General features: G+C 46.5%; 1 protein-coding gene across 3 annotated transcripts in view; it reads left to right on the plus strand.

Annotated features, from left to right (window-relative positions):
* Positions 1-27,790, plus strand: part of LOC122544312 (retinal guanylyl cyclase 2-like) — a 77,795-nt gene that overhangs the window by 20,998 nt on the left and 29,007 nt on the right. For all 3 annotated transcript variants that reach the window (XR_015754357.1, XM_087982947.1, XM_043683470.2), the window contains exons 4-10: positions 9,503-9,857; positions 11,339-11,423; positions 13,771-13,867; positions 16,689-16,820; positions 21,013-21,093; positions 23,221-23,397; positions 26,161-26,317. Coding sequence is in view for 2 of the 3 variants with exons in the window: in XM_087982947.1 (XP_087839073.1) it covers positions 9,503-9,857; positions 11,339-11,423; positions 13,771-13,867; positions 16,689-16,820; positions 21,013-21,093; positions 23,221-23,397; positions 26,161-26,317 (1,084 nt within the window). In the remaining variant the exon portion in view is untranslated. The remainder of the gene's footprint in view (positions 1-9,502; positions 9,858-11,338; positions 11,424-13,770; positions 13,868-16,688; positions 16,821-21,012; positions 21,094-23,220; positions 23,398-26,160; positions 26,318-27,790) is intronic.

A 27,790-nucleotide genomic window follows, 5' to 3' on the forward strand; every position in this document is an offset into this window, starting at 1 on the left:
CTGCAGAAAATACGGAGATATGGCATTGAGGGTGAGTTGGAGGTTTGGATTAGAAATTGGCTGGATGGAAGAAGACAGAGGGTAGTAGTTGATGGCAAAGTTTCTTCATGGAGTGCCGTCACTAGCGGTGTTCCACAAGGATCTGTTTTGGGACCATTGCTGTTTGTCATTTTTATAAATGACCTGGAAGAGGGGTTAGAAGGTTGGGTGAGCAAGTTTGCGGATGATACGAAAGTCGGAGGAGTTGTTGACAGTGAGGAAGCATGTGGCAGGTTACAGCAGGATATAGAGAAGCTGCAGAGCTGGGCAGAAAGGTGGCAGATGGAATTCAATGTAGCTAAGTGCGAGGTGATTCACTTTGGGAAGAATAACAAAAAGATGGGGTACTGGGCTAATGGTCGGATACTTGGTAGTGTGGATGAGCAGAGGGATCTTGGTGTCCATGTACACAGATCTCTGAAAGTTGCCACCCAGGTAAATAGTGCGGTGAGGAAGGCATATGGCGTACTGGCTTTTATTGGTAGAGGAATTGAGTTCCGGAGTCCTGAGGTCATGATGCAGTTGTATAAGACTCTGGTACGGCCGCATCTGGAATATTGTGTGCAGTTTTGGTCGCCATACTATAGGAAGGATGTGGAGGCATTGGAACGGGTGCAGAGGAGGTTTACCAGGATGTTGCCTGGTATGGAAGGAAAATCGTATGAGGAAAGACTGAGGCACTTGGGGCTGTTTTCACTAGAGAAAAGAAGGTTTAGGGGTGACTTGATTGAGGTGTACAAGATGATTAGGGGGTTAGATAGGGTCGACAGTATGAACCTTTTCCCGCGTATTGAGTCGGGTATTACAAGGGGGCATAGCTTTAAATTAAGGGGGGGTAGATATAGGACTGATGTTAGGGGTAGGTTCTTCACTCAGCGAGTTGTTAGTTCATGGAATGCCCTGCCAGTAACAGTGGTGGACTCTCCCTCTTTATGGGCATTTAAGAGGGCATTGGATAGGTATATGGAGGATAGTGGGTTAGTGTAGTTTAGGTGGGCTTGGATCGGCGCAACATAGAGGGCCCAAGGGCCTGTACTGCGCTGTATTCTTCTATGTTCTATGTTCTATGTCTCAATCAGATCCCCTCTCAGCCTTCTAAATCAAGGGTATACAAGCCCAGTCGCTCCAGTCTTTCAGTCTTTGTCAAGTAAGTGAGCAAAGTTAGTCCGAAATAACAGATCAAAATGCCTAGGTACCGGAACCCTGCCCGTGACCACTTAAAAGGGAACTTAGGGCCACCTTCAACTTCTGGCACATCCTTAAGGTTCCCCAAAGGCACAGCCTCCGATTTTGCAAAGTTAATTTTATTTCCTGAAATAGCCCCAAATGAATTGATACATTGTATCAAATTGGGTATGGAGGTCATCGAGTTTGATAAAGACAGAAGGACATCATCTGCGTACAGTGTAATCTTGTGTGCCCTCGATCCCACTTCCGGGGCGGTTATGTGGACGTTCTGACGAGTGGCCTCTGCCAGCGGCTCTATCACCAACAGTGAGAGGGGGGCAGCCTTGCCGACTACCCCTACCAATCCTAAAATTCCCAGACTTCACCCTGCTGGTGATGACCGCGGCCAGAGGGTGGCGATTTAAAACCTCCACCCACCTGGCAAAGACCCCACCCAACCCAAACTGTTCTCAGACATAAAAAAGATACGGCCATTCCACCCGGTCAAATGCTTTCTCTGTATTTAAGGAAATCACCAACCCCTGAATCGATGGTTGCTGACAAACTTGAACCACATTCAGAGACCTTCTAATATTATTAGAGGACCTACGGCCCCTTATACAGCCTGTGTGGTCCTCTTTAACAATATGGGGCAACACCCTTTCCAATCTCAGTGCCAGGATCTTGGACAGAATCTTGAAATCTGAATTTAATAGAGAGATGGGCCTGTATGAGGCACAATCCTCAGGAACCTTCCCCTTCTTAAGAATTAAGGAAATATTAGCTTGTCTCAAAGATAGTGGTAGGCATTCATGCATATAGGAGTGATTGTACATCTCCAAAGTTGGCCCTGACAGAATCCCAATTAACTCCTTATAAAACTCACCCGGGAGACCATCAGGGCCATGCGCTTTCCCACTCTGAAGTTGCTGAGCTGCCTCCTGTATTTCCTGAACTGTCAAGGGGGCATTAAGGAGCGAGGCCTGTTCCAAGGTTACCCCTGGGAGGTCCAGAGTCTTAAAAAAGTCTCCATTTTCGCCCTCCTGTCCTCGCAACCTTCAGACCAATACAATTCAGAGTAAAAGCTCCGAAAAGCTTCATTAATCTTTTTAGCATCGTATGTAAGGGCCCTGGCGCTGTCTCTGATTGCAGCAATGGATTGGGGAGCACACTTTTTCCTAGTCAGGTACGCTAAATACTTCCCTGGCCTATCCCCATATTCGAACAGCCTCTGTCTAGCAAAAGCAAGTTCTTTCTTTGCGTTTTGTGTCAGTATTGAATTCAAGGCAGCCTGAAGGGCCGTGATCCGCTGTAGCTTTGTCACCGAATGCCGCGCAAAATGTGCCGCCTCAGCGGCTTGCAACCGCGTATCAAATAGACACTGCTGTTCCTCCTTCTGTCGTTTCCAGCTAACCGAATAGGAAATACCTAATCCCCTAGCAAAGGCCTTAGCAGTCTCCCACAGCATTGATGGACTACTAGCCGTGCCTGAGTAGTTAGTCAAGAATTCCTGAAATTCCTTCAAAAAGTATTCCACAAATTTGGAATCCTTAAGGAGAAAAGGGTCCAGATGCCAGTGCCGCAAACCCAGCCCTTCACTCTTGGCCTTAACCTCCAAATATACCACCGAGTGATCAGAGATAGCTATATTCCCAATTTTACAACTCATAATTGAATCCAGTAGGGGCCGAGGGAGCCAGAAAGAGGTCAATCCTCGTGTGACATTCATGTGGGTTTGAAAAAAAAGGTGACGTCCCTGCCGGTAAGATGAAGACATCTCCAAATATCCACCAGCCCCAACTCCTCACATAAGTCAACCACCTGCTTGGCCTGCGAAGAAAGAGTTGGGGGCCCACAAGGCATCCTGTCCACTGTCGGATCCAAAAGACAATTAAAATCCCCCCCCCCCCATAATAATGTGCCGTGTTCCAAAAGCACTCAACTTAGAGAAAGTACTAATCAAAAATATGAGGGGATGCGCCGGAGGACAGTAGACATTTAAAATGCCATATTCCTCCCCATCTATCAGGGCTTTAAGTATCACAAACCGTCCCTGCTCATCTTTCACCTGCTCTAATAATGTGAACGGAAGATTTTTCTGGATAAGTACCGCCATTCCCCTACTTTTAGTAGTAAAGGATGAAAAGAATACCCGGTCATAACCCCCCCTGTTGTAATTTCAGGTGTTCCCCATCATCAAGATGGGTTTCCTGCAACATAGCGATATCAACCCTTTCCCTCCTAAGGCTAGAAAGCACTTTTTTCCTTTTAACAGGTGAATTACTTCCCTTAATGTTCCAGGTGCACCATTTAATAAGACACTTAGCCATATCTCCTTTCAGAGACCCTTGAACCCCCTCAGAGGGAGAATCCTGCTTACAAATTGCCAAGCATAAGTAAATAAAGACTCATAGAATCGAAAAGCTATATATACAAAAACTACTCTATCATAATTATAAACAACTTACTCCAAAAAACTACAAAGAAACCAACTATAAAACCTTGAATGGAAGACTCTTTCCCCCTGCCCATAGGGGGCACTCACCCTCCCCATCCCCTCCTTCACAGCTCCTTCAAACCCGGACTGTGCCCCAGCCTTAGGCCAGAAAAAAAAACCAGATGATCCTTAAATCAACAGAAAAAAAGGCCAAGTCAGGATGAACACTCCACCCATCCCTGGCTTCATGTCACCCCTACATGTGACTGAAAGAAAAACAAACAAAAAAGAAATGGGGGAGAGATAAACAAAGAACATTCACAAAATTTCCCATCAGAAAATCCAGTTATTCAAAAAAAGGAACAACTTATTCCAAGGTCTGTTTCCCCCTTTCCAAAAAGGAAATTATTAGGGAGAAAGAAAGGAATTAAAAAAAGGAAGAGAAAACATGGGGAAAGATAGAAAAGAGAACAAACATTAACCGTATTCCTCAGGCTAATCCATCTATTTTAAAGTGTCCACAAAGTTTTTAGCCTTATCCGCCGAGTCAAATGTATAAACCGAGTCCTCGTGGCTGAAACGAAGTACTGTGGGGTATCTCATGGAGTACTGGATGCCCAGGTTCCTCAGCCTCTTTTTAACTTCATCGAAGGACTTCCTCTTTCGGATTACAGCTGCAGAGAAATCCTGGAAAAAGTTGATTTTTGATCCCTTGTACAGCAGTGCCTGCGGATCATTTCCCAGGGAACTGGAAGCTTCTATGACTTTTTGCTTGTCCTTATGTGAGTGGAGGTGCACTAGGACCGAGCTGGGGCACTGCACTGGGCCTGACCTGTGCACTGTAACCCGATAAGCCCTTTCAATCTACAGCCTGCTGGACTCGGTGTGAAGGCCCAAACACTTCGGCAGCCAGTTTTCAAAGAAGTTGACTGGCTGCTCACCTTCCTCACCTTCAGGGAGCCCGACAATTTGGAGATTTATCCTCTGACCTCTATTTTCGAGGTCGTCGATATGGTCTCGCAAGGCCCGCACCTCTCGCTCCAGCACCTGGATTCGACTGGATGAAGACTCCATCGCAGCTTCCAAGGCCTTAGCTGGACCCTCCACCAGCCTCTCCCCAAGGCCCTGGATCTCCTGCTCATGCTTCTGCAGCATGGATGCAATTTAGCACGGCCAATCCACCCTGACCTGCACATCCCTGAACACCATGGGACAACTCTGTGTGGAGTTTGCACATTCTCCCCGTGTTTGCGTGGGTTTCCTCCAGGTGCTCTGGTTTCCTCCCACAGTCCAAAAATGTGCAGGTTAGGGTGGATTGGCCGTGCTGAATTGCCCGTAGTGTTAGGTGAAGGGGTAAATGTAGGGGAATGGGTCTGGATGGGTTGCTCTTCAGAGGGTCAGTGTAGACTTGTTGGGCCAAAGGGCCTATTTCCACACTGTAAGTAATCTAAAATCTAAAAATCTAAATTTAGCATGGCCAGTCCACCCTAACCAGCACATCCCTGGGCCCTATGGGACAATTTAGCATAACCAATCCACCCGGACCTGCACATCCCTGGGCACTATGGGACAATTTAGCACGGCCAATCCACCCTAACCTGCACATCCCTGGGCACTATGGGACAATTTAGCACAGCCAATCCACCCTAACCTGCACATCCCTGGGCACTATGGGACAATTTAGCATAACCAATCCACCCTGACCTGCACATCCCTGGGCACTATGGGACAATTTAGCATGGCCAATCCACCCTGACCTGCACATCCCTGGGCACTATGGGACAATTTAGCATGGCCAATCCACCCTAACCTGCACATCCCTGGACACTATGGGACAATTTAGCACGGCCAGTCCACCCTAACCTGCACATCCCTGGGCACTATGGGACAATTTAGCACGACCAATCCACCCTAACCTGCACATCCCTGGGCACTATGGGACAATTTAGCACGGCCAATCCACCCTAACCTGCACATCCCTGGGCACTATGGGACAATTTAGCATGGCCAATCTACCCTAACCTGTACATCCTTCGACTATGTGAGGAAACTGGAGAACCGGAGGAAACCCACGCACGCACAGGGAGAACGTGCAAACTCCACACAGACAGTCACCCGAGGGTGGGATCGAATCTGGGTCCCTGGTGCTGTGAGGCGCTAACCACTGTGCCACCATGTCTCCTGCATTAATTTCGCTCTGATTATTGTGGTATAGTTTTCAAGAAGGACACTTTTTTTTGGCAGTCCTCCCATCGTATCTGTGGAATGTGGGAGAGGCCACTGCTGAGTTGCATCTGACAGATGGCCTTTTGATAATGCGGCACTCCCTCAGTGCTGCATCAGGAGCTTTGGGCTGGATTCTCGTGCCTGGCTTTGTGAAAAAAAAAATCTGCCTCTCCTCTGGATGAGTCTTCCATCTGGACAACTCCCTGCCTCTCTGGCTTCAGTATTATCAGGCAGTTTTCTTTCTTCATGGTGATACCAAAGAGTCAAGGAAAAAGATCGTGGGAACAGAAATGCTTCGCACCCATTCTTACGCTATGTCTGATCCATCATAGCTGATTTTCATAGAATCTTCGCAGTCATTCATAGCAGCCATTCAGCCCATCGAATCCAGACCAATCCCTCCAAATAGTATCCCACTGAGACTTATGTCCATAACCTATCCCTGTCACCCTGGGTAACCCAGTTAGCCTGAACGTCCCTGGACACAATGGAACAATTTAGCACAGTCAATCCACCCTGACTTGCACATCCCTGGGCACTATGGGACAATTTAGCACAGCCAATCCACCATAACGTGCATATCCTTGGACACCATGGAACAAGTTAGCACGGCCAATCCAACCTAACCTGCACATCCCTGGACTCTGGGAGGAAACCTGAGCACCCGGGGGAAGCCCACACAGACACAGGGAGAATGTGCTAACTCCACACAGACAGTCGCTCGAGGGTGGGATTGACCCCCGGTCCCTGGTGCTGTGAGGCAGCAGCGCTAACCACTGAGCCACCGTGTCACCTACATTAATTTAGCTCATGTTCTTGTGGTACACTTTTCAAGAAGGACACTTTTTTTGGCAGTCCTCCCATTGTGTCTGCAGAATGTAGGAGGGCCACTGCTGAGTTGCATCTGAAAGATGACCTTCTGATAATGCGGCACTCTCTCGGTGCTGCATCAGGAGCGTTGGGCTGGATTCTCGTGCCTGGCTTTGTGAAAAAAAAATTTGCCTCTCCTCTGGATGAGTCTTCCATCTGGACAACTCCCTGCCTCTCTGGCTTCAGTATTATCAGGCAGTGCTCAGTCAGTGGAATTAAGTCTAAAAGGCTCTGTGCTGAATTAAACCAAGGCATTTATACAAAACAATCAGATTACGTTGAGGATGGTCACTGCTTAATCTTCTTTAACTAATGCAGCTTTACTTAGGCAGACTGGAAGGTAAATAACCTGCCTATATTTTTTAGCACGTTTACCCTTAAAACAGTGATTTGTTGTGATTTGCAAAGGCAGTGGAAGCCGATTCACCAGGAACTTGCAAAAAAGGTGTTAAAGAAACACTGGAAGGGGAGAAGTTTGCAGGAGCATAGGAGGTCTGGGGTGAACTGATAGAAGTCTGTAAAATACTGAGGGGAACAGATAGAGTTAATAGTTGGTGTCTTTTCCCTCGGATGGAGATTTCTAGACTCGTGGGCACACTTTTAAGGTGAGAGGATAGAGATTTTTAAAAAAAGAGGCAAATTTTGTACACAGAGTGCGGTTCGCGTGTGGAATGAACTTCCTGGGAAATGGTGGATGTGGGTACAATTACAATGTTTAAAAGATAAGTTCATGAATAGGAAAGATTTGGAGGCATATGGGCCAGGAGCAGGCAGGTGGGACTAGTTTAGTTTGGGGTTATGGTCGGCGTGGACTGGTTGGGCTGTTTCAGTGCTGTATGACTCTGTGACTGTGTTTTAGATTAGATTAGATTAGATTACTTACAGTGTGGAAACAGGCCCTTCGGCCCAACAAGTCCACACCACCCCGCCGAAGCACAATCCACCCATACCCCTACATTTACCCCTTACCTAACACTACGGGCAATTTAGCATGGCCAATTCACCTGACCTGCACATCTTTGGACTGTGGGAGGAAACCGGAGGAAACCCACGCAGACACGGGGAGAACGTGCAAACTCCACACAGTCAGTCGCCTGAGGCGGGAATTGAACCCGGGTCTCTGGCGCTGTGAGGCAGCAGTGCTAACCACTGTGCCACCGTGCCGCCCACTAAAAGTTGGAAAAGTGATTGGGGTGAATTGGATACTTTGTTCAAAGGGCTGGTATGAACAGGATGGGCTGAATAGCCTCCTCCTGCATCATGGGATTTGAAGATTTTACAAGTTTATTGTTCGTGATGGGGTATGCCGAATAAAATACATATAATTGCCTGGGGGGAAAGGAACTTGGAATTTTTGTAGCGCCTTTGACCACCTCAACATGGCCCAAAGTGCTTCACAGCTAATTAAGTACTTTCAAATTATAATCACTGTTGTAATGGGCAGTCAATTTGTGCACAGCAACCTCCCATTGAATGTGTAGTGATAATAATGCAAACATTTGTTTTTAATGATTTATGCTGAGGGGGAAATATTTCATTTATTCCTTCACGGGGTGTTTTGAGTCACTGGCTGTTCCACTTTTTAATTCCCATCTCTCTCTATCCTCAAGAAGGTGGGGGTGAGCTGCCTTCTTGAACTGTTACAGTCCACCTACTGTGGGTTGAACCACAATGCCCTTGGGGAGGGGGTTCCAGGGTCTTGTCCCAGCGACACTGAAGGGGAGGCGATATATTTCTAAGTCTGGGTGGTGAGTGGCTCAGAGGAGAACATAGAACAATACAGCGCAGAACAGGCCCTTCAGCCCTCGATGTTGCGCCGACCTGTGAACTAATCTAAGCCCATCCCCCTATACTATCCCATCATTGTCCATGTGCTTACCCAAGGACTGTTTAAATGCCTCTAATGTGGCTGAGTTAACTACATTAGCAGGCAGGGCATTCCACACCCTTACCACTCTCTGAGTAAAGAACCTGCCTCTGACATCTGTCTTAAATCTATTACCCCTCAATTTGTAGCTATGGCCCCTCGTACAAGTTGACGTCATCATCCACTGTCTACCCTATTCAAGGTGGTCGCGGTCAGGGGTTTGCTGTCAAAGGAGGTGAGTTGCTGCAGAGTGTCTTATAGATGGTACACATTGCTGCTTCACTGTGTCGGCAGTGGAAGGAGTGAACATTGGTTGGGACACTGAGGAGAATGCTCCCTGTTCTTTGATAAAGTAGGAAAGCTGAGAGATAGGAAGGACATTAACCATGTTGAACTGTACGACAGTTACTCCATACTGCAACTGTGAGGGGGTATGGCACCTTCCCAACGCCTAGACTGTACTCTGTGCAACCCATCTGAACGCTTTCACTGGGTTTCAGACTGTGACTTACTCCCAGTACTCTCCCCTCACATTGATACATTGTCCATGTTGAGGATGAGCTTAAAACGGGGTTGTCAGCGATGTATTGTCTGAGCGAATGTTGGAAGCAGATTCAAACGTGGCTTTGAAATAGTTTTGGAGATTAATGCCTCTGAAGAGATGGAGAGTTTGCAGAACAATTGAGAAAGGGGTGATAAGATCTGATGTAGCTCAATTGCCCTTAGAGAGAGACAGCACAGACATGGTGGACTGATTGCTGCTATGCATGATAATTCTCTGTCTAAGCCTGGCAGCTCTTTCAGAAAAGCAGAACAGACAAGTTGGGCTGAATGGCCTGTCCTGTACCTATTGCTCTTGGTAATTACCCACTGTTAGCCTGTGCTCCTTCCAACAGGTCTCCCCATTATTTGGCACCATCTACAATGCAATATACTACTTGGCCAAAGCAGTGGACAGTGCCTACCAGGGAAGCAAGGGGGTGGCTGAGACAAGCATCGCCCAACACACCAGTGGGATGGAGTTTGAAGGATTTAACCAAGCCATGCAGACGGACAAAGATGGAGCAGTCATTGCTGACTATGTGGTTTTGGACACTGATGGGAGGGGGAGCCGACTGAAGGCAACTCACTCAATCAACATGGCTACAGGAACCTTGAAATATCTTGGCACTGCCATCCATTTCCCACAGGGCTCAGTCCCTGGAACAGATGCTGACTGCTGGTTTGATTCCAAGGAAGTCTGTACAGGAGGTGAGATCAGTTGTTAGTTAAACATTCTCACCCTTGGTATCCCATCCCTTCAAGACCCTCTCTGGCCTGCAACCCCCTCCCTCTTATCACTCCCATTTTTAATCAGTCCTACATTGATGGCCGAGCCAGGGCCCTAAGCCCCCTGGGATTCCCTCCCTAAACTTATCTCCACCTTTAAGAAGTTTGTTCGATCTCCTAAGTTCTTCAACCCTCCACACCCAGGATCAACTCAATGAACCTCCTTCAGGACTGCCTCCAACCCAGGTGGTCTCAATGCCTCTCCTCGTCCTCCAACCTATCTGCAAATTGCTTCACCTGAAGGAGATGTCAGATAGTTTCTTGGCAGTATTTTCCAGACCATAATGTAATAATAATCAGTTGCGAAGAGAGGTTGGTGTTGTGGTAATGTCCCTGAACTAATAATCCAGAGGATTAGCTGTCGGAGTTTGGATTCCATCCATTAAAATAAATCTAAAATTAATAGGTCATTACAGAGATGGTGATCATGAAACTATTATTGATTGTTGTAAAAGCCTATCTGGTTCACTCATTGAGTCCGACAATATGGAAACAGACCCTTTGGCCCATCCAATCCATAATCCCAAACTAAACTAGTTCCCACCTACCTGCTCCTGGCCCAAATCCCTCCAAACCTTTCCTCTTCATGTACCTATCCTATTATCTTTTAAACATTGTAACTGTACCCACATCCACCACTTCCTCAGGAAGTTCATTCCACACACAAACCACCCTCTGTGTGAACAATTTTCCCTCATGTCTTTTTTAAATCTCTCTCCTATCTCCTTAAAAATGTGCGCCCTAGTCTTGAAATCCCCTTTAATCCTACCTCATTATTTTATAAACTTCTTTCAAGTCACCTGTCAACTTCTGACGCTCCAGCAAAAAAAGGTCCCGGCCTATCCTGCCTCTCCCCATAACTCGAACCTTCCATACCTGGCAACATCCTGGTAAATCTCTTCTGAGCCATCTCCGGATTAATAATATCCTTCCTATAACAAGGCGACCAGAACTGGACACAGTATTCCAGGAGAGGCCTCACTAATGTCCTGTACACCCTCAACATGACACCACAATTCCTATACTCAAAGGACAGAGCAATGAAGGCAAGCATGCCAAACCCCGTCTTTCATGCCCCTTCGGGAGGGAAATCTGCTGCCCTTACCCATTCTGGCCTACATGTGACTCCAAACCCACAGCCAATGTGGTTGACCTTGAAACTGTAATGGGGTTAAGAAATGGAATCTGAAATGCCTGATCAGCCCACTTGGTTCAAGGGGCAACTAGTGTTGGCCTTGCTAATGATATTCACCTGTGTTGAAGGAGTGAGAACCAAGAGGCTGTGATAGGCCCCCACGCCTGTTTACCAAATGTGACTCTGGATTTATTGGTAAATGATTGAAACTGGGTGAGAAAATGTCTTTGAAGCCCATGGGATAATGAATTGTCTCTCTCTTGCCTAGGATTGGACCCAATGTTTGTGCTGTTGATGTTTACCATGGTCTGTTGTATGATTCTGATCTGTGGAGCCACAATCTATTCCTTCAGGTTTGGCCATCTCTCATTTTATGATATTTTCATTTGCATTATCCCACTAATTTTTCATTTCTTTCTCAACGGAAGCACAGAATCTCCCAGACAGAAGGAGGCCATTTGGCTGTGTATTGACTCCCCATGCCCAATTTTACAGTCTAGCTCTTTTTTTTGTCCTTTTGCCCATAATTAATGAATTAATTACTTTACTTTCCCATAATAATATATATCAATGTTAATTCAATTACGAGGACATGGGTTGCATTGTCCTAACTCTCCCTCCATCAGTGAGGAACTGTGGCCTTAACAGTGAGCTAAGATCACTCTACTTTCATCTTTCTCTTTCTGTACTCTGAGCCACAAAGTCTTATGCAGAATTCCCCACACCTTACGGGAGTTGGAAGGTCATGTTGCGGCTGTGCAAGACAATGATTAGGCCACTTTTGGAATATTGCGTGCAAATCTGGTCTCCTTCTTATCGGAAAGATGTTGTGAAACTTGAAAGGGTTCAGAAAAGACTTACAAGGATGTTGCCAGGGTTGGAGGGTTTGAGCTATAGGGAGAGGCTGAACAGGCTAGGGCTGTTTTCCCTGGAGCGTTGGAGGCTGAGGGGTGACCTTATAGAGGTTTACAAAATCATGAGGGGCAGAGATAGAGTAAATAGACAAAGTCTGTTTCCTGGGGTCGGGGAGTCCAGAACTAGAGGGCATAGGTTTAGGGTGAGAGGGGAAAGATATAAAAGAGACCTAAGGGGCAACATTTTCATGCAGAGGGTGGTACATGTATGGAATGAACTGCCAGAGGAAGTGGTGGAGGCTGGTACAATTGCAACATTTAAGAGGCATCTGGATGGGTATATGAATAGGAAGGGTTTGGCGGGATATGGGCCGGGTGTTGGCAGGTGGGACTAGATTGGTTTGGGATATCTGGTTGGCATGGATGAATTGGATCGAAGGGTCTGTTTCCGTGCTGTACATCTCTATGACTCTATGACCTGAGCAGAAAATCTAGGCTAGCATTCCTATTTCAGTATTAAGGACAGTGTGCCATAGTCACAGGGTCAGCGCTGAGGGAGCGCCGCTCTGTCACAGGGTCAATACTGAGGGAGTGCTGCACTGTCGGAGGGTCAGTACTGAGGGAGTGCCGCACTGTCAGAGGGTCAGTGCTGAGGGAGCACCTCACTGCCGGATGGTCAGTACTGAGAGAGTGCTGCACTGTCGGAGGGTCAGTACTGAGGGAGTGCCGCACTGTCGGAGGGTCAGTACTGAGGGAGTGCCGCACTGTCGGAGGGTCAGTGCTGAGGGAGCGCCGCACTTTCAGATGGTTAGTACTGAGAGAGTGCTGCACTTTCGGAGGGTCAGTGCTGAGGGAGCGCCGCACTGTCAGAGGGTCAGTGCTGAGGGAGCGCCGCACTGTCAGAGGGTCAGTGCTGAGGGAGTGCCGCAGTGTCAGAGGGTCAGCGCTGAGGGAGCGTGGAATTTTCAGAGAATCAGCATTGAGGGAGCACTGCACAGTTAGTGGGTCAGCGCCACAATGTCAGAGGTGTTGTTGTTCAAATGTGACGTTTAACTAAGGTCTTCTACATCTGTCTTCCCCAGTAGTTGCCATGATCTCCCAAGTAGGCGCAGGGGGCATTTTCCCATTCCTTTTGTCCCCAGGCATTCTTCAAGTAGCATCACAAGGTGTGGTTATTTGGTCACTGTCTCAATGCTATTTATAGGATTCTGCTGTGCTCCTTTTGAATGCCATGTTAACCCTGAACTAGAACCTTTCCTGGGCCTCAAAGATCGTGTGTCATTGCTTGTGGACCCAAAGCTTTGGGCATTGAGGGGAAGTGATGGCCTAGTGGTATTATCACCGGACTGATACTCCTGGGTAATTCTGGGGGCCTGGGTTCGGACCCCACCACGGCATTCAGTAAATATCTGGCATTGAGAGTCAAAGGGTGACTGTGAATCGATTGTCAGGGAAACCCATCTGGTTCACTAATGTCCTTCAGGGAAGGAAACCACCATCCTTACCTGGTCAGGCCTACACGTGACTCCACACCTACAGCAACGTGGTTGACTCTTAACTGTCCTCTGGGCAATTAATGCTGACCTAGCCAGCGGCGCCCTCATCCTGTGAATGAATTTAAAAGAAAGAAAAATCCGTGCAGTGTAGGAATTGTTTCTTTTTGCCACGTTGGAAGGGAGGGTAAGGCAACAGGCCAGTGTGTTTCACTTTGGAAGACAGCCCCACGCAGTCAGCATTGCTTGAGGGACAGCAGAGCTGGGCTAGGGTTAACCTGGGGTCAGGAATGATATGAAAGAAATGTGGTGGGCAGGAGAGCTATGTAACCTGTTTTGCTGACATGTTGTAGGAAGCGCTTCCTGAAACCACACCTGTCGGCAGGACCCAACAAGATCATTCTCAGGCTGGATGATTTGGTGTTCATTAACGCACAGCTCAGCCGTAAGGTACGGAGGTCTTGTCGACTTTGTCTTTGTCAAGCTCCAGCAAGATGCGAAAGGCGAAGAATAGGCGATGCTGAAGATCTGAAACACGAACAGAACCTGTTGAAGAAACTCAGCGTTAACTCTGCTTTCTCCCTCCGCAGACGCGAGCAGACTTGCTGGGTTTCTCCAACATCATCGTCTGTTTTTATTTCAGTCACAACACTGCTGCCTTGTTTTATGTCAGTCGGGTTAGCTCAGTAAGAAACTGGTTTCTGATGCCATCAGCACGGGTTCGATTCCCACACTGGCTGAGGTGACAATGAAGAGCTCTGCTTTGATTCCCCACTGTGTGGGGACAGACCATTCGGCCCATCGAATCCACACCGACCCGCTGAAGATCATCCCACCCAGACCTACCCCATCCCTGTAACCAAGTGTTTACTGTGACTAATCCACCTAGTGTGCACATCCCCTGGACACTATGGGACAATTTAGCACAGCCAATCCACCCTAACCTGCACATCCCTGCACACTATGGGACAATTTAGCACAGCCAATCCACCCTAACCTGCACATCCCTAGACACTATGGGACAATTTAGCACGGCCAATCCACCCTAACCTGCACATCCCTGCACACTATGGGACAATTTAGCACAGCCAATCCACCCTAACCTGCACATCCCTGCACACTATGGGACAATTTAGCACAGCCAATCCACCCTAACCTGCACATCCCTAGACACTATGGGACAATTTAGCACAGCCAATCCACCCTAACCTGCACATCCCTGGACACTATGGGACAATTTAGCACGGCCAATCCACCCTAACCTGCACATCCCTGGACACTATGGGACAATTTAGCACGGCCAATCCACCCTAACCTGCACATCCCTGGGCACTATGGGACAATTTAGCACGGCCAATCCACCCTAACCTGCACATCCCTGGACACTATGGGACAATTTAGCACGGCCAACCCACCCTAACCTGCACATCCCTGGACACTGTAGGACAATTTAGCACGGCCAATCCACCCTAACCTGCACATCCCTGGACACTATGGGACAATTTAGCATGGCCAATCCACCCTAACCTGCACATCCCTGGGCACTATGGGACAATTTAGCACGGCCAATCCACCCTAACCTGCACATCCCTGGACACTATGGGACAATTTAGCACGGCCAATCCACTCTAACCTGCACATCCCTGGACACTATGGGACAATTTAGCACGGCCAATCCACCCTAACCTGCACATCCCTGGGCACTATGGGACAATTTAGCACGGCCAATCCACCCTAACCTGCACATCCCTGGGCACTATGGGACAATTTAGCACGGCCAATCCACCCTAACCTGCACATCTTTGGACTGTGAGGGGAAACCTGAGCACCCGGAGGAAACCCGCGCAGACACTGGGAGAACGTGCAAACTCCACACAGACAGTCGCCCGGGGCTGGAATCGAACCTGGGTCCCTGGTGCTATGAGGTGCCAGTGCTAACACTGAACCTGTCCCCACCTTCTGAACTTCTCCCCTCGCCTGGTGTGTGGTGACTGAAGTAACTCCAACGAGGCTCGTATTCTGTCACCAAGTCATCCTTTATTTGCATGTGCATAGTACTTGCCAATGGTCGGGCTTTCTCTGAGCCAGCTCTGAGTGAACAGAACCTCCAACATTCCTGTTTGTTTGCTCTTTTTCTTTTTTTTTTCATAATTCAGCCAGGTCAGGATTCATGTTTCTTCCAAAAACAAACAGAATCCATCAGTAGCAGTACACACTGGATGTGGACAGCCAGTTCAGAGTCAGTCCCCTCCCTGACACAAAATGGAGAGTCCTGGACACTTATCCAGCTCCCTCAGAGCTAGCTCTCAGAGTGAACAGGAGGTCTGGCACTTCTGTTTACTTTTATCTTTTTTTTAAATTCATTTTGTTTCTTTCTGTTCTTTTCCTCCCCCCCCTGCCCCCACACTACCGCCTATCAGCGGTGGTGCTTGTTTTTTCCCTAGCCCCCAAGTTGTGTGTGCGCAGGTGTAGGACTCAGTGAGGAACAAGCTTGTATATCCCTTCATTTATGTTCCACCACCAGGAAGTAAGGACATACCCAAGTGACCAGTGACAAGCAGTGCCCTTCTTGACAAAGGGCAATGCTGCCTGATCAAATAGTGAAGAGGAAGGCAGGGATTAAATAGAACAATACAGCATAGACCAGGCCCTTCGGCCCTTGATGTTGTGCCAACCTGTGAACTAGTCTAAGCCCATCCCCCTACACTATCCCATCATCATCCATATGCTCAGCCAAGGATTATTTAGATTTCCTGAATATAGCTGCGTTAACTAAAATCATTAACTGTGTTAATCAAAATAGAGTTGGAGGGGGGAATAAATCACTTCACTCCCTGTGGTGCCCACCTCTCTCTGAACAGCTGAAGGGTGTTGGTGGACACCACGTGCTCCTTCTCCAGAGACACCGGGGCATGGACGTAACCAGGGGCAGGCAATTGGCCCCAATGCTCCCCTCCATGGCCTGCTTCCTGGACTTGTTTATGACCAGTCTCGCCAGCCACTCCTGTTTGTATCTGTCAGCCAGGGCTCCCTGATTGGGACTGTTAACCTGGCCCAATCAGGGATCTCCATGTTCTGTGAGGTCCCCTGGATGATCTCATTCCAATCGCTGCAGTGACCCTAAGGTTTAACCACTACCCTCTTGAATGAGAGCGAAACCCTTTGGTCTGGTCGGACCGTGGCGACTTGCAGAGTGCGGCAATGAAGTGCAAGCCCAGAGCTACTCCACTCTGAGAAATCCTTACGTCTTTCTGCTGATGTCTGCTTTCAGAGATTGAACGGTGAGAATGAAACATCTGTTTTAGGGAGAAGCGCCTTGGACTTGAAAACACCGAAACATTCAACATCGGGGAAAAGTTTTGCGGCAGCCACTCCTGAAACCAGCAACATTGCCATATATGAGGTAACGTCCCCATTCTCTTTCAGATGTGCAGCAGGTCATGAAGACTAAATGTATGTGATAATTTGCAGTCACCTGACAGCAGTTAGGGGTTATTTTACTGGGTTGATCCAGAGGTTTGGACCAGGGAACTGGGGTTAAAACCCCACCACAGCAGCTTGGTGGACTTTAGACCAAATTAGTCAATAAATCTGAATTAACGCGAGTCTAATTAATAATAATCCTAAGAGATAGGACATATTGAATTGAATTGATTGTCACATGTACTGAGGCACAGTGAAAAGCTTTGACTTGTGAGCAATTACAGGCAGATCACAGAGTTAAGTAGCATAGATAATAAATAATAGGTAAACAGCGGCAAAAATAAAACACAGGTACAGGTGAATGTTAAGAGTTTGTGAGTCCATTCAGTATTCTAACAACAATAGGGTAGAAACTGTTTTGAAACTGTCTGGTGCATGTGTTCAGGCTTCTGAACATAGAACAGTACAGCACAGGAGCAGGCCCTTCGGCCCACGATGTTGTGCTGAACATGACGCCAAATTAAACTAACCCCTTCTCCCTGGCCTCGGTCCACATCCCTCCATTCTTGCGTGGTCATGCGCTTATCTAAAAGTCTTTTGAACTCCTTTATTGTATCTGCCTCCACCACCATCCCAGCAGCAAGTTCTATACTTCTACCACTCTCTCTCTCTGTTAAAAAAAACTTGCCCTGGCACCTTAAATGCTCGTCCCCTAGTCTTAGGCATTTCAACTCTGGGGAAAAACGTTTAGATTTCTATTTATTCACTTTGCTGGTGGGCACCAGCGTCTATTGTCCGTCCTTAATTACCCGCGTGGTGTAGGGGTCCCAGGCAGCACCGTTGGGGAGGGAGTTCCAGGATTTTGAGCCAGCAACACTGAAAGGAAGATGTGACTAGGGAGGACTTCTGCTGTTCCTCCTGGTCTGACCCAAGTGTGATTCCAGCAGCACCGATCCTTAAGTGCCTTTGAAATGTTGTGGCATGCCACTGAGTTGTACCAAAGCACACCAAACTCGGCATGTGCCTGTACTATGCGGTCTATAGGCAGGTTGCCTGTCATCGCAGTTCTGAAGTGGGTTAGTTACTGGGCAAGAAATACTCCCACCTCACAAGTGGATTAAGTGAAAAACAAAATGTTTAGCTGAATTGAATTGAATTTATTGTACCGAGGCACAGTGAAAAACTTTGTCATGCGAGCAATGTAGGCAGATCACAGAGTTAAGTAGCATAGATAAGTAAATAGTAGGTAAACAGCGGCAAAAACAAAAACACAGGTACAGGCGAATGTTAACAGTTTGTGAGTCCATTCAGTATTCTACCAACAGCAGGGTAGAAACTGTTTCAAAACCGGCTGGTGCGTGTGTTCAGGCTTCTGTACCTTCTCCCCGATGGTAGAGGTTGTAGAAAAACATTGCCAGGGTGGGGTGGGTCTTTGAACTCCCCTGCGTTATAGTAGTGACAGATTTTGTTGATTGCGAAGTGTTTTTGCGAGGCGTGAAGATGTCATGAAAGGTGCTACGGAAATGCAAATCCTATAATTCCTGCGCCAGTCTTTATAGTCTCTTTATAGTCTGGCTGAGCTGGGAAGGACTTAAGTGAGAAAGGTCTATTTGCTGGAGAGGAGACGGAAGGAGCATTCACTGGATTGATCCCTGAGTTGAAATGGTTGGCGTAGAGGGAAAGATTGAGGCGAATGAGCCTACAATCTCTGGAGCTAAGAAGAATGAGGAATTATCTCACTGAAACGTTGCAAATTCTTCAAGCACTCTTTAGATACTGACGGTATGTTTTCCCCCATCTGGAATTAAGGGGCTAAGGTATTAGAATAAAGGGTCAGTCATTGAGGACTGGGCACAGGAGAAATTACTTCACACAGATGATTGGTATTCTCTATCTTTTGAAAGCTAATCACAATCAATTATTGAGTGTACTCCCGACTATAAGAAACATGGAACAATAGGTGGATTTGAGATGGAAAATCATCCATGGTCACATTAAATGGTGGATCAAATTTGAGGGGCTGAATGGCCTACTGTCTCTTATGTTCTTACATTTCTTGTACGGCTGGAATAAAAACAGGTTTTTTTTTAACCTTCGGTTTTACTCACTGTGTGAAAGGTAATGGCACCTCTGATCTTTAGTAATAAATGCTGTGCTATATCTCAGTGCTTTAGAGCGATAACTGACTCTGTCTCAGCTGTGGCAACAGAGTTACCAGTGTTTTCACATTTTGCCAGAGACTGCAACTTCTGCTCCTGGGAAATAAGTGATCCTGTTCCTTGGCTCCAACAGAATGCAAAGAGACATTAGAACAAAGAACAATACAACACAGGAACAAGCTCTCCGAGCCAGTGCTGACACATTTTTCCCTTCCACACCAAAACTGTCTTCACTTACAGGATCCATACCCCTCTAGTCCCTTCCTACTCCTGTATTTGACCAGGTGCTACTGAAATGCTGCTACTGTGTCTGCTTCTACCACCTCCTCTGGCAGCACATTCCCAGGCACTCCCCACCCTTTGTGTGAAAAACATGCCTCGCACATCCCTTTTGAACTCCCCATTCCCCCCCCCCCCCCCCCACACCTTGAACTTGTGTCCCCTAGTAATTGACCCCTCCACCCTGGGAAAAAGTCTCATACTTTCCACTCTATCCACACCATTCACAAGCTGATAAACTTCTATCTGGCCGCCCCTCCACCTCCTGTGTTCCAGTGAAAACAAACCCAGTCTATCCAACTTTACTTCATAGCTAAAATCCCCCACACCAGGCAACATCCAGGTAAACCTTTTCCGTAGCCTCTCCAGAGCATCCTCATCCTTCTGATAATGTGGTGGCCAGAACTGTGTGCAATATATACGTCTTAAATAAATCATTGATTTATTTATTTTCTGCTTGATCGCATTCTGAACTGTCTTTAACACCCTTTTGTAATCAAAGAGTCAAACAACACAGAAACAGACCCTTTGGCCCAACCAGCCCATGCCGAACATAATCCCAAGCTAAACTAGTCCCACCTGCCTGCTCCTCCCTCCAAACGTTTCCTATTCACGGACTTATCCAAATGTCTTTTAAACGTTGCAATTGTACCTACATTTACTACTTCCGCAAGAAGGTCTTTCCACGTGCAAACCACCGTCTGTGTTAAAAAAGAATTTGACTCTCAGGTCCTTTTTAAGTCTCTCTCCTCTCACCAACTTAAAAGATGTGCCCCCTACTGTTGAAATCCCCCAGCCTAGAGAAATTAACTCTATCTGTACCCCTCATTGTTTTATAAACTTGTATCAGTCGCCTCCCAACCTCCGATGCTCCGATAAAAGAAGTCCCAGCCTTTCTTTATAACTCAAACCTTCCACGTTATACAAGAAAGCGTTTTGCATGAAGCATGGCACATTTTGAATCCTGCATACCATCCAGTACCAAATCTGTTGCAAAATGGAACTATCCTAGTCATTTCCAAAAACACACTAAGTTATAACGGGTGGCGCAGTGGCTCAGTGGCTAGCACTGCTGCCTCATAGCGCCAGAGGCCCAAGTTTGATTCCCACCTCAAGCGACTGTCTGTGTGGAGGTTGCACGTTCTCCCTGTGTCTGCATGGGTTTCCTCCCACAATCTGAAGATGTGCAGGTTCGAGTGAATTGGTCATGCTAAATTGCCCATAGTGTTGGGTGCATTAGTCAGGGGTAAATATCGGGTAGGGGAATGGGTCTGGGTGTGAAACTCTGTGGAGGGTTGGTATGGACTTGTTGGGCCAAATGGCCTGTTTCCATACTGTAGGAAATCTAATCTAATTTAAATTTGTAGGAATAATGTATTTATGTATTCAAATTGCAAATGAAGGGACTCTTGAGTGGGGTCAAGTAGTAGGGAGTTGAAGGACACAACTGGTTCATTGCAATACGTTTCTGTCTTACTGGGTGACTACCGCACACTTTTTGGGGGATAGATACATTTGGACGGCTGATCATGGATAGAATGACATCAGCAAAACAGAATTGGATAGATATTCGCAGAGAAAATATTTGCAAGGCTGTGGTGAGTGGGACTAATTTATGAGTTAGTTAATTCATAAATTGTAAGAGGGCTTTCAAAGATTTGGTGCATGCACAATGGGACAGTCCTTTTGTTTTTATCCTAATGCTTGATATATTCTGCAATCTTAATGGAACAGGGAGACTGGGTATGGCTGAAGAAGATCAGGAATGGAAAATTTACCGAGGTCAAACCTTTGACCAAAACTGTGTTCTCTAAGGTGAGCTATTCTTTAATTCCTAAACTAAAGCAAATGTGCTTCAGAACCAGAAGGGGAAAAATCCCCATTTCTGACTTGTCCAAAGTGAGATAATGTAGTACTGCCAAGTCTGTCAACTGTATCCTTTGTCTGCAAGACCAGCAATGTGTTGGTACTTCTATTTTCAATTCCTCTGCCGCTTCTTCCATCTCCAATACCTCAGTGATTCTGTCCCTCCATCTACAATCTCCCAGTAGCCTCTTCCCTTCCACCTTCAATCCCTCAGTCTCTCTCCCTCCATCTTTAGTCCTTCATTCCATCTTCAATCCCTCATTTGCACTCACTCCATCTTCAGTCAGTCTGCTTGTCCCTTTATTGCATCGGTCCCTCCATCTCCATCTTCGATATTTTTAGTTGCTGCTGTCTTCTACAGAGGGAATGCAGGGAGAAATCCTTCCCCACCATGAAAGAATCAAAAAGGGTGCTAATTTGACGTTTTTAAGCAAAAGAATCCATAGCAAAATGAGACAAAGCCTTTTCACCCAGTGAAAAGGGTGGTTAGGGTCTGGAATGCACTGCCTGAGATTGTGGTGTAGGCAGGTTCAGTGGAGGTATTGAGGATGGAATCAGACAGTTACCCAAGAAGGAAGAATGTATCGGAGTACTGGGAGAAGGCGGACGATGACGCAAAGTGAGTCGCTCATTCAGAGAGCTGGTGTAGACACGATGGGCTACCTGGCCTCATTCTGCACTCAGTGATTCATTGGTCCCTTCCATCATCATCCCATTGACTCCTTCATCTTTAACCCTGCAGTGTGAGAGTCCCCCCACTTTCACTAAGCAGGGATGACAGATTGAGCCCAGAACCTTGGTAGCCTGCGCAGGGCAGGGTGATGTCGGATTGGTCTTTTTTTTTTAAACCACGTGAGGGGTACTATCTGAGGGTTTCTAATATTTCTGAATTTTCAGTGGAAGGATCTTCTGTTTTTAAAATATATTTTTGGATCCCCCCTGCTTTGCACGTGTTCCTCCCAATTTCATGTGTTATTGTATCATTTCATTGTCGTTATTCAGTAAAGCCTCCTTTACAAAACTGTATCTAGTTGATTTATTTGCGACATTTCGTGCTCCTTTCATAGCTCCCTTATTTTTCAACCTTAAAAGAATCCTTAATTCAATGTTTATCAGTAAAGATGTTTCATTTGTCTGCCTTTTTAACTGTTGCTTCATCCTGGTTTCTAATGGTATTCATGTGTCAGTACCTTTGCCATTCTCATTAATTGGATATAGAGTCATGCAGCACGGAAACAGACCCTTCGGTCCAACCCGTCCATGCCGACCAGATCTCCCAAATTAATCTAGTCCCATTTGCCAGCACTTGGCCAATATCCCTCTAAACCCTTCCTATTTGTATACTCATCCAGATGCCTTTTAAATGTTGTCATTGTACCAGCCTCCACCACTTCCTCTGGCAGCTCATTCCATACACGCACCACCCTCTGTGTGAAAAAGATGTCCCTTTTAACTCTTGCCCCTCTCACCTTAAACCTATGACCTCTAGTTTTGGACTCCCCTACCCTGGGGGAAGAGACCTTGGCTAATCACCCTTTCCAAGCCCTTCATGATTTTACAAACCTCTATAAGGTCACCCCTCAGCCTCCGACGCTCCAGGGAAAACAGCCCCAGCCTATTCAGCCTCTCCCTGTAGCTCAAACCCTCCAACCCTGGCAACATCCTTGTAAATCTTTTCTGAACCCTTTCAAGTTTCACAACATCCTCTCTATAGCAGAGAGGCCAGAATTGCACGCAGTGTTCCAGAAGTGGCCTAACCAATGTACAGCCTCAACATGACCCCCTATACTGAGGTGTGACAATCAGACAATAATTGAGAATTTAATTAACTGAAATTGCTGTGAAATACAGTAAATGTTCCATTTTAATTCTGCATTTATATGCTGAAATGTTCAAAATTGTGTAATTATTTTATTACTTTAGTGGTTGCAGTATTTTATGAATTATGGCAACTTGTTTAATTTGTTTTATCATCACAATTTGGCACTTGATTTTTCAATTATGCTGGGCAACTGGCTGCCAAGGACTGAATGGCCTATTTCAGTAAATCCTTTTGTAACAAAGCGATCTTTCCAGATCCAGGAATTGAGACATGAGAATGTGAATCCATTTTTGGGGCTCTTTCATGACTGTGATATCCTCGCAATCGTCACTGAGCATTGCTCCAGGGGGAGTCTGGAGGACCTCATCACGAATAAAGACATGAAGCTCGACTGGATGTTCAAATCCTCCCTTCTTCTCGACCTGATTATGGTAAATAGACTTTATAGGACCCGCAAAGTCTCTCTTTTGGATGGCCTATAAAGTTAGCGTTGTGTTCAAATTCATGATGGCTCTGGACAGAATAGAAAGAGAGAGACAAATAGTTCCAAAGGGATGGGGACCAGGAGATACGACTTAAGATGGATGACAGAAGAATCGAAGGCAATTGGAGGATAAAGAGGAGTTCAGATCCAAAGGTCACCGTTGAAGGATATAATATAGGCTGTTTAAGATTGAGGCGAACAGAAGTTGAGGGAGCGGTGAGCCTGTGGAATTCTCTGCCATAGAAAGCGGTTGTGACCAAAATACTGAATATTTTCGGGAAGGACTTAGGTATAGTTCTTAGTGCTAAAGGGGTCAAAGGGTACAGGGAGAAAGCAGGAACAGAGGACAGAGTTCACTAATTAGTCGCGATCATGTTGAATGGTGGAGCAGGCTCAAATGGCTGTCTTAAATCTGTCACCCCTCAATTTGTAGTTATGCCTCCTCATACAAACTAACATCATCACCCGAGGAAAAAGACTTTCACTGTCTACCCTATCTAATCCTCTGATAATCTTGTATGTCTCTATCAAATCCCCCTTAGCCGCCTTCTTTCCAATGAGAACAGACCCAAGTCTCTCAGCCTTTCCTCATAAGACCTTCCCTCCAGACCAGGCAACATCCTGGTAAATCTCCTCTGCATCTTTTCCAATGCTTCCACATCCTTCCTGTAATGGGTCGACCAGAACTGTACACAGTATTCCAAGTGTAGCTGCACTAGCATTTTGTATAGTTGCAGCATGACATTACGGCTCTGGAACTCAATCTCTCTACCAATAAAACCTAACACACCGTATGCCGCCTTAACAACACTATCCACATGGGTGGCAACTTTCAGGGATCTATGTACATGGACACCAAGATCCCTCTGCACATCCACACTACCAAGAATCTTTCCATTGACCCAGTACTCTGCCTTCCTGTTATTCTTCCCAAAGTGCATCACCTCACATTTAGTTGCATTGAACTCCATTTGCCACCTCTCAGCCCAAATCTGCATTTTATCCAAGTCCCCCAGACTGCTCCTATTTTCTATAGTTCTGTGATTTTGTACAGCAGGGGGTTAGGAGTGTGCTGTCCACAAGTGTGGTAGAGGCAGATTCAATCAAGGTTTTCAAGATTGGAAAATTTCTTGAAGGGGGAAAGCTTTGCATGGCTTAAGGGATAAAGGATGTAAGTGAGGAATAAAATTCTAAAGGGTCTCACAGTTATAAACATAACTGAGCTACCTCTGTTGATAAAACCGAATTGTTCCAAATAAGGATTGAATGATCTGGCAGGATGTAAACTTACCTCATTCAACCCTGAAGGTTGTAAATTCTTGTCATCTCTTTCCATGAAACGGAGATGAGCTTTTCTTCTTCACATGTGAGATGGCTGGCTGGCAAAAATTTATTGCCCGTTCCTAGTTGCCCCTTGAGAAGGTGGTGGTGAGCTGCCTTTTTGAACTGCAGCAGTCCGTGTGTTGTAGGTAGATCCACAATGTTCCTTAGGGAAGGAATTCAGGATTTTGACCCAGCCACACTGAAGGAACGGCCAATATATTTCCAAGTCAGGATGGTGAGGGGCTCGGAGGGCAACTTGCAAGGGGGTGATGTTCCCACGTATCTACTGCCCTTGTCCTTCTGGATAGATGTGGTCATGGATTTGGAAGTTGCTGTCTGAGGATCTTTGCTGAGTTTCTGCAGTGCATCTTGTAGATGGTGCACTCTGCTGCTACTAAGCGTCGGGGCTGGAGGGAGTGGACATTTGTGGATGTGGTGCCAATCAAGCGGGGGCTGCTTTGTACTGGATGATGTTAAGCTTCTTGAGTGTTGCTGGAGCTGCCCCCATCCAGGGCAAGTGGGGAGTATTCCCTCACACTCCTGACTCGTGCCTTGTCTATGTTGGACAGGCTTTGGGGAGTCACAAGGCGTGTTACACACTACAAGATTCTTAGTCTCTGACATGTTTTTATAACCATTGTGTTTATGTGATGAGTCCAGTTGACTTTTTGGTCAGTGGTAGCTTCCAGGATGTGGATAGTGGGGAATTCAGTGATGGCAGCATTATTGAACGTCAAGGTGCGGCAGTTAGATTGCTGCTCTTGTTGGAGGTGATCATTGCCTGGCATTTTGTGTGGTGGGAATGTAACTTGCCGTTTGTCAGCCCACGCCTGGATATTGCCCAGATCTTGTTGCATTTGGACACGGACTGCTTCAGTATCTGAGGAGTGTCGAATGGTGCTGAATGTTGTGCAATCATTGGCAAACGTCCCCACTTCTGACCTTATGACAGAGGGAAAGTTATTGACGAAACAGCTGAAGATGGTTGGGCCTCGGACATGACCCTGAGGAACTCCTGTAGAGATAACTGGGAGTTGAGATGACTGACCTCCAACAACCATGGCCACCCTCCTATGTAGAGGAAGCCTGACTGGCTGTGCTTTTCCAGCACTACACTTTTTGACTCCCACCTTCCTGTGTGCCAGGTATGACTCCAACCACTGGAAGGTTTGCCACCTGATACCCATTGATTCCAGTTTTGCCAGGGCTTCTTGATGCCACATTCAGTTGAATGCAGCCTTGATGTCAAGGGCTGTCCCCCTCCCCTCCCTTCTGGAAGTCAGCTCTTTGGTCCATGTTTGAACCAAGGCTGGAAAGAGGTCAGGAGCAGATTTGCAACAACAGTTGAAATCCTGTGGGGTTCACGTTTGTCATCTGCTTTTCACAGGGTATGAAGTTTCTTCACCACCGACAACTGGTCCATGGGCGTTTGAAATCCAGGAACTGTGTGGTAGACGGAAGATTTGTCTTAAAGGTGACGGACTATGGTTATAATGAGTTACTGGAAGTTCAAAATGTTACATGGATGGATCCGAAGCCAGAAGGTAATGATGCTCTGCAATGGTTAGCTTAGTGTTGGCCAAGAGCCACACTTGGGACTTTCCTCAAAAAGGCAGTTAAACTTACCAAGTGTACCAGGGTGGGGTTTAAGGAAATAACAACCTGATGTATGGGAGTGAGAATAGGCCATCCGGTCCCTCCATCCTGCTCCATAGAACGTTACAGCGCAGTACAGGTCCTTGGGCCCTCAATGTTGCGCTGACCTGTGAAATTAGTCTGATGCCCATCTAACCTACACTGTTACATTTTTATCCATATATATGTCCAATGCCCTTAACGTCGGTGAGTTTGCTACTGTTGCAGGCAGGCCATTCCATGCCCTTACTACTCTCTGAGTGAAGAAACTACCCCTGATATCTGTCCTATATCTATCACCCCTCAACTTAAAACTATGTCCCCTCGTGTTAGCCTTCACCATCTGAGGAAAAAGGCTGTCACTGTCCACCCTATCTTACCCACTGATTATCTTATATGTCTCGATTAAGTCACCTCTCAAACGTCTCTCCAATGAAAACAGCCTCAGTTCCCTCAGCCTTTCCTCATAAGACCTTCCTTCCATACCAGGCAACATCCCAGTAAATCTCTTCTGAAACCTTTCTAAAGCTTCCACTTCCTCCCTATAATGCAGTGACCAGAACTGTACGCAATACCCCAGGTGCGGCCTTACCAGTGTTTTGTACAGCTGAAGCATGACCTCGTGGCTCCGAAACCTAATCCCCCTACCAATAAACGCCAACACAACATATGCCTTCTTAACAACCCTATCAACCTTGGTGGCAACTTTCAGGGATTCATGCACAGGACACCAAGATCTCTCTGTTCATCTACACTGCCAAGAATTTTACCATTAGCCCAGTACTCTGCATTCCTGTTACTTCTTCCGAAGTGAACTACCTCACACTTTTCCATATTAAACTCCATTTGCCACTTCTCAGCCCAAATCTGTATCTTAGCTATGTCCCTCTGTAATCCTTTGTCACTATCCCCAACTGTGACTACCTTAGTGTCATCCGCAAATTTACTCAACCATCCTTCTACGCCCACATCCAGGTAACTTATAAAAATGACAAACAGCAGTGACCCCAAAACAGATCCTTGAGGCATTCCACTGGTAACTGAGCTCCAGGATGAACATTTCCCATCAACCACCACCCTCAGTCTTCTTTCAGCTAGCCAGTTTCTGATCCAAACCATTAAATTACCTTCAATCCTGAAACTCCGTATTTTGTGCAATAGCCCACCGTGTGGAACCTTATCAAACACCTTACTGAGATCCATATGCACCACATCAACCACTTTACCTTCTTCCACCTGTTTGGTCACCTTGAAGAACTCAATAAGGTTAGTGAGGCACGACCTATCCTTCACAAAACAGTGTTGACTATCCATAATCAAATTATTCCTTTCCAGATGATAAATCCTGTCTCATATAACCTTTCCCAACACCTTACCCACAA

The sequence above is a fragment of the Chiloscyllium plagiosum genome, unplaced genomic scaffold (genome assembly GCF_037043375.1).
Source record: "Chiloscyllium plagiosum isolate Xiang-an unplaced genomic scaffold, Cpla_swu_hap1 HiC_scaffold_44, whole genome shotgun sequence".
Classification (NCBI taxonomy): Eukaryota; Metazoa; Chordata; class Chondrichthyes; order Orectolobiformes; family Hemiscylliidae; genus Chiloscyllium; species Chiloscyllium plagiosum.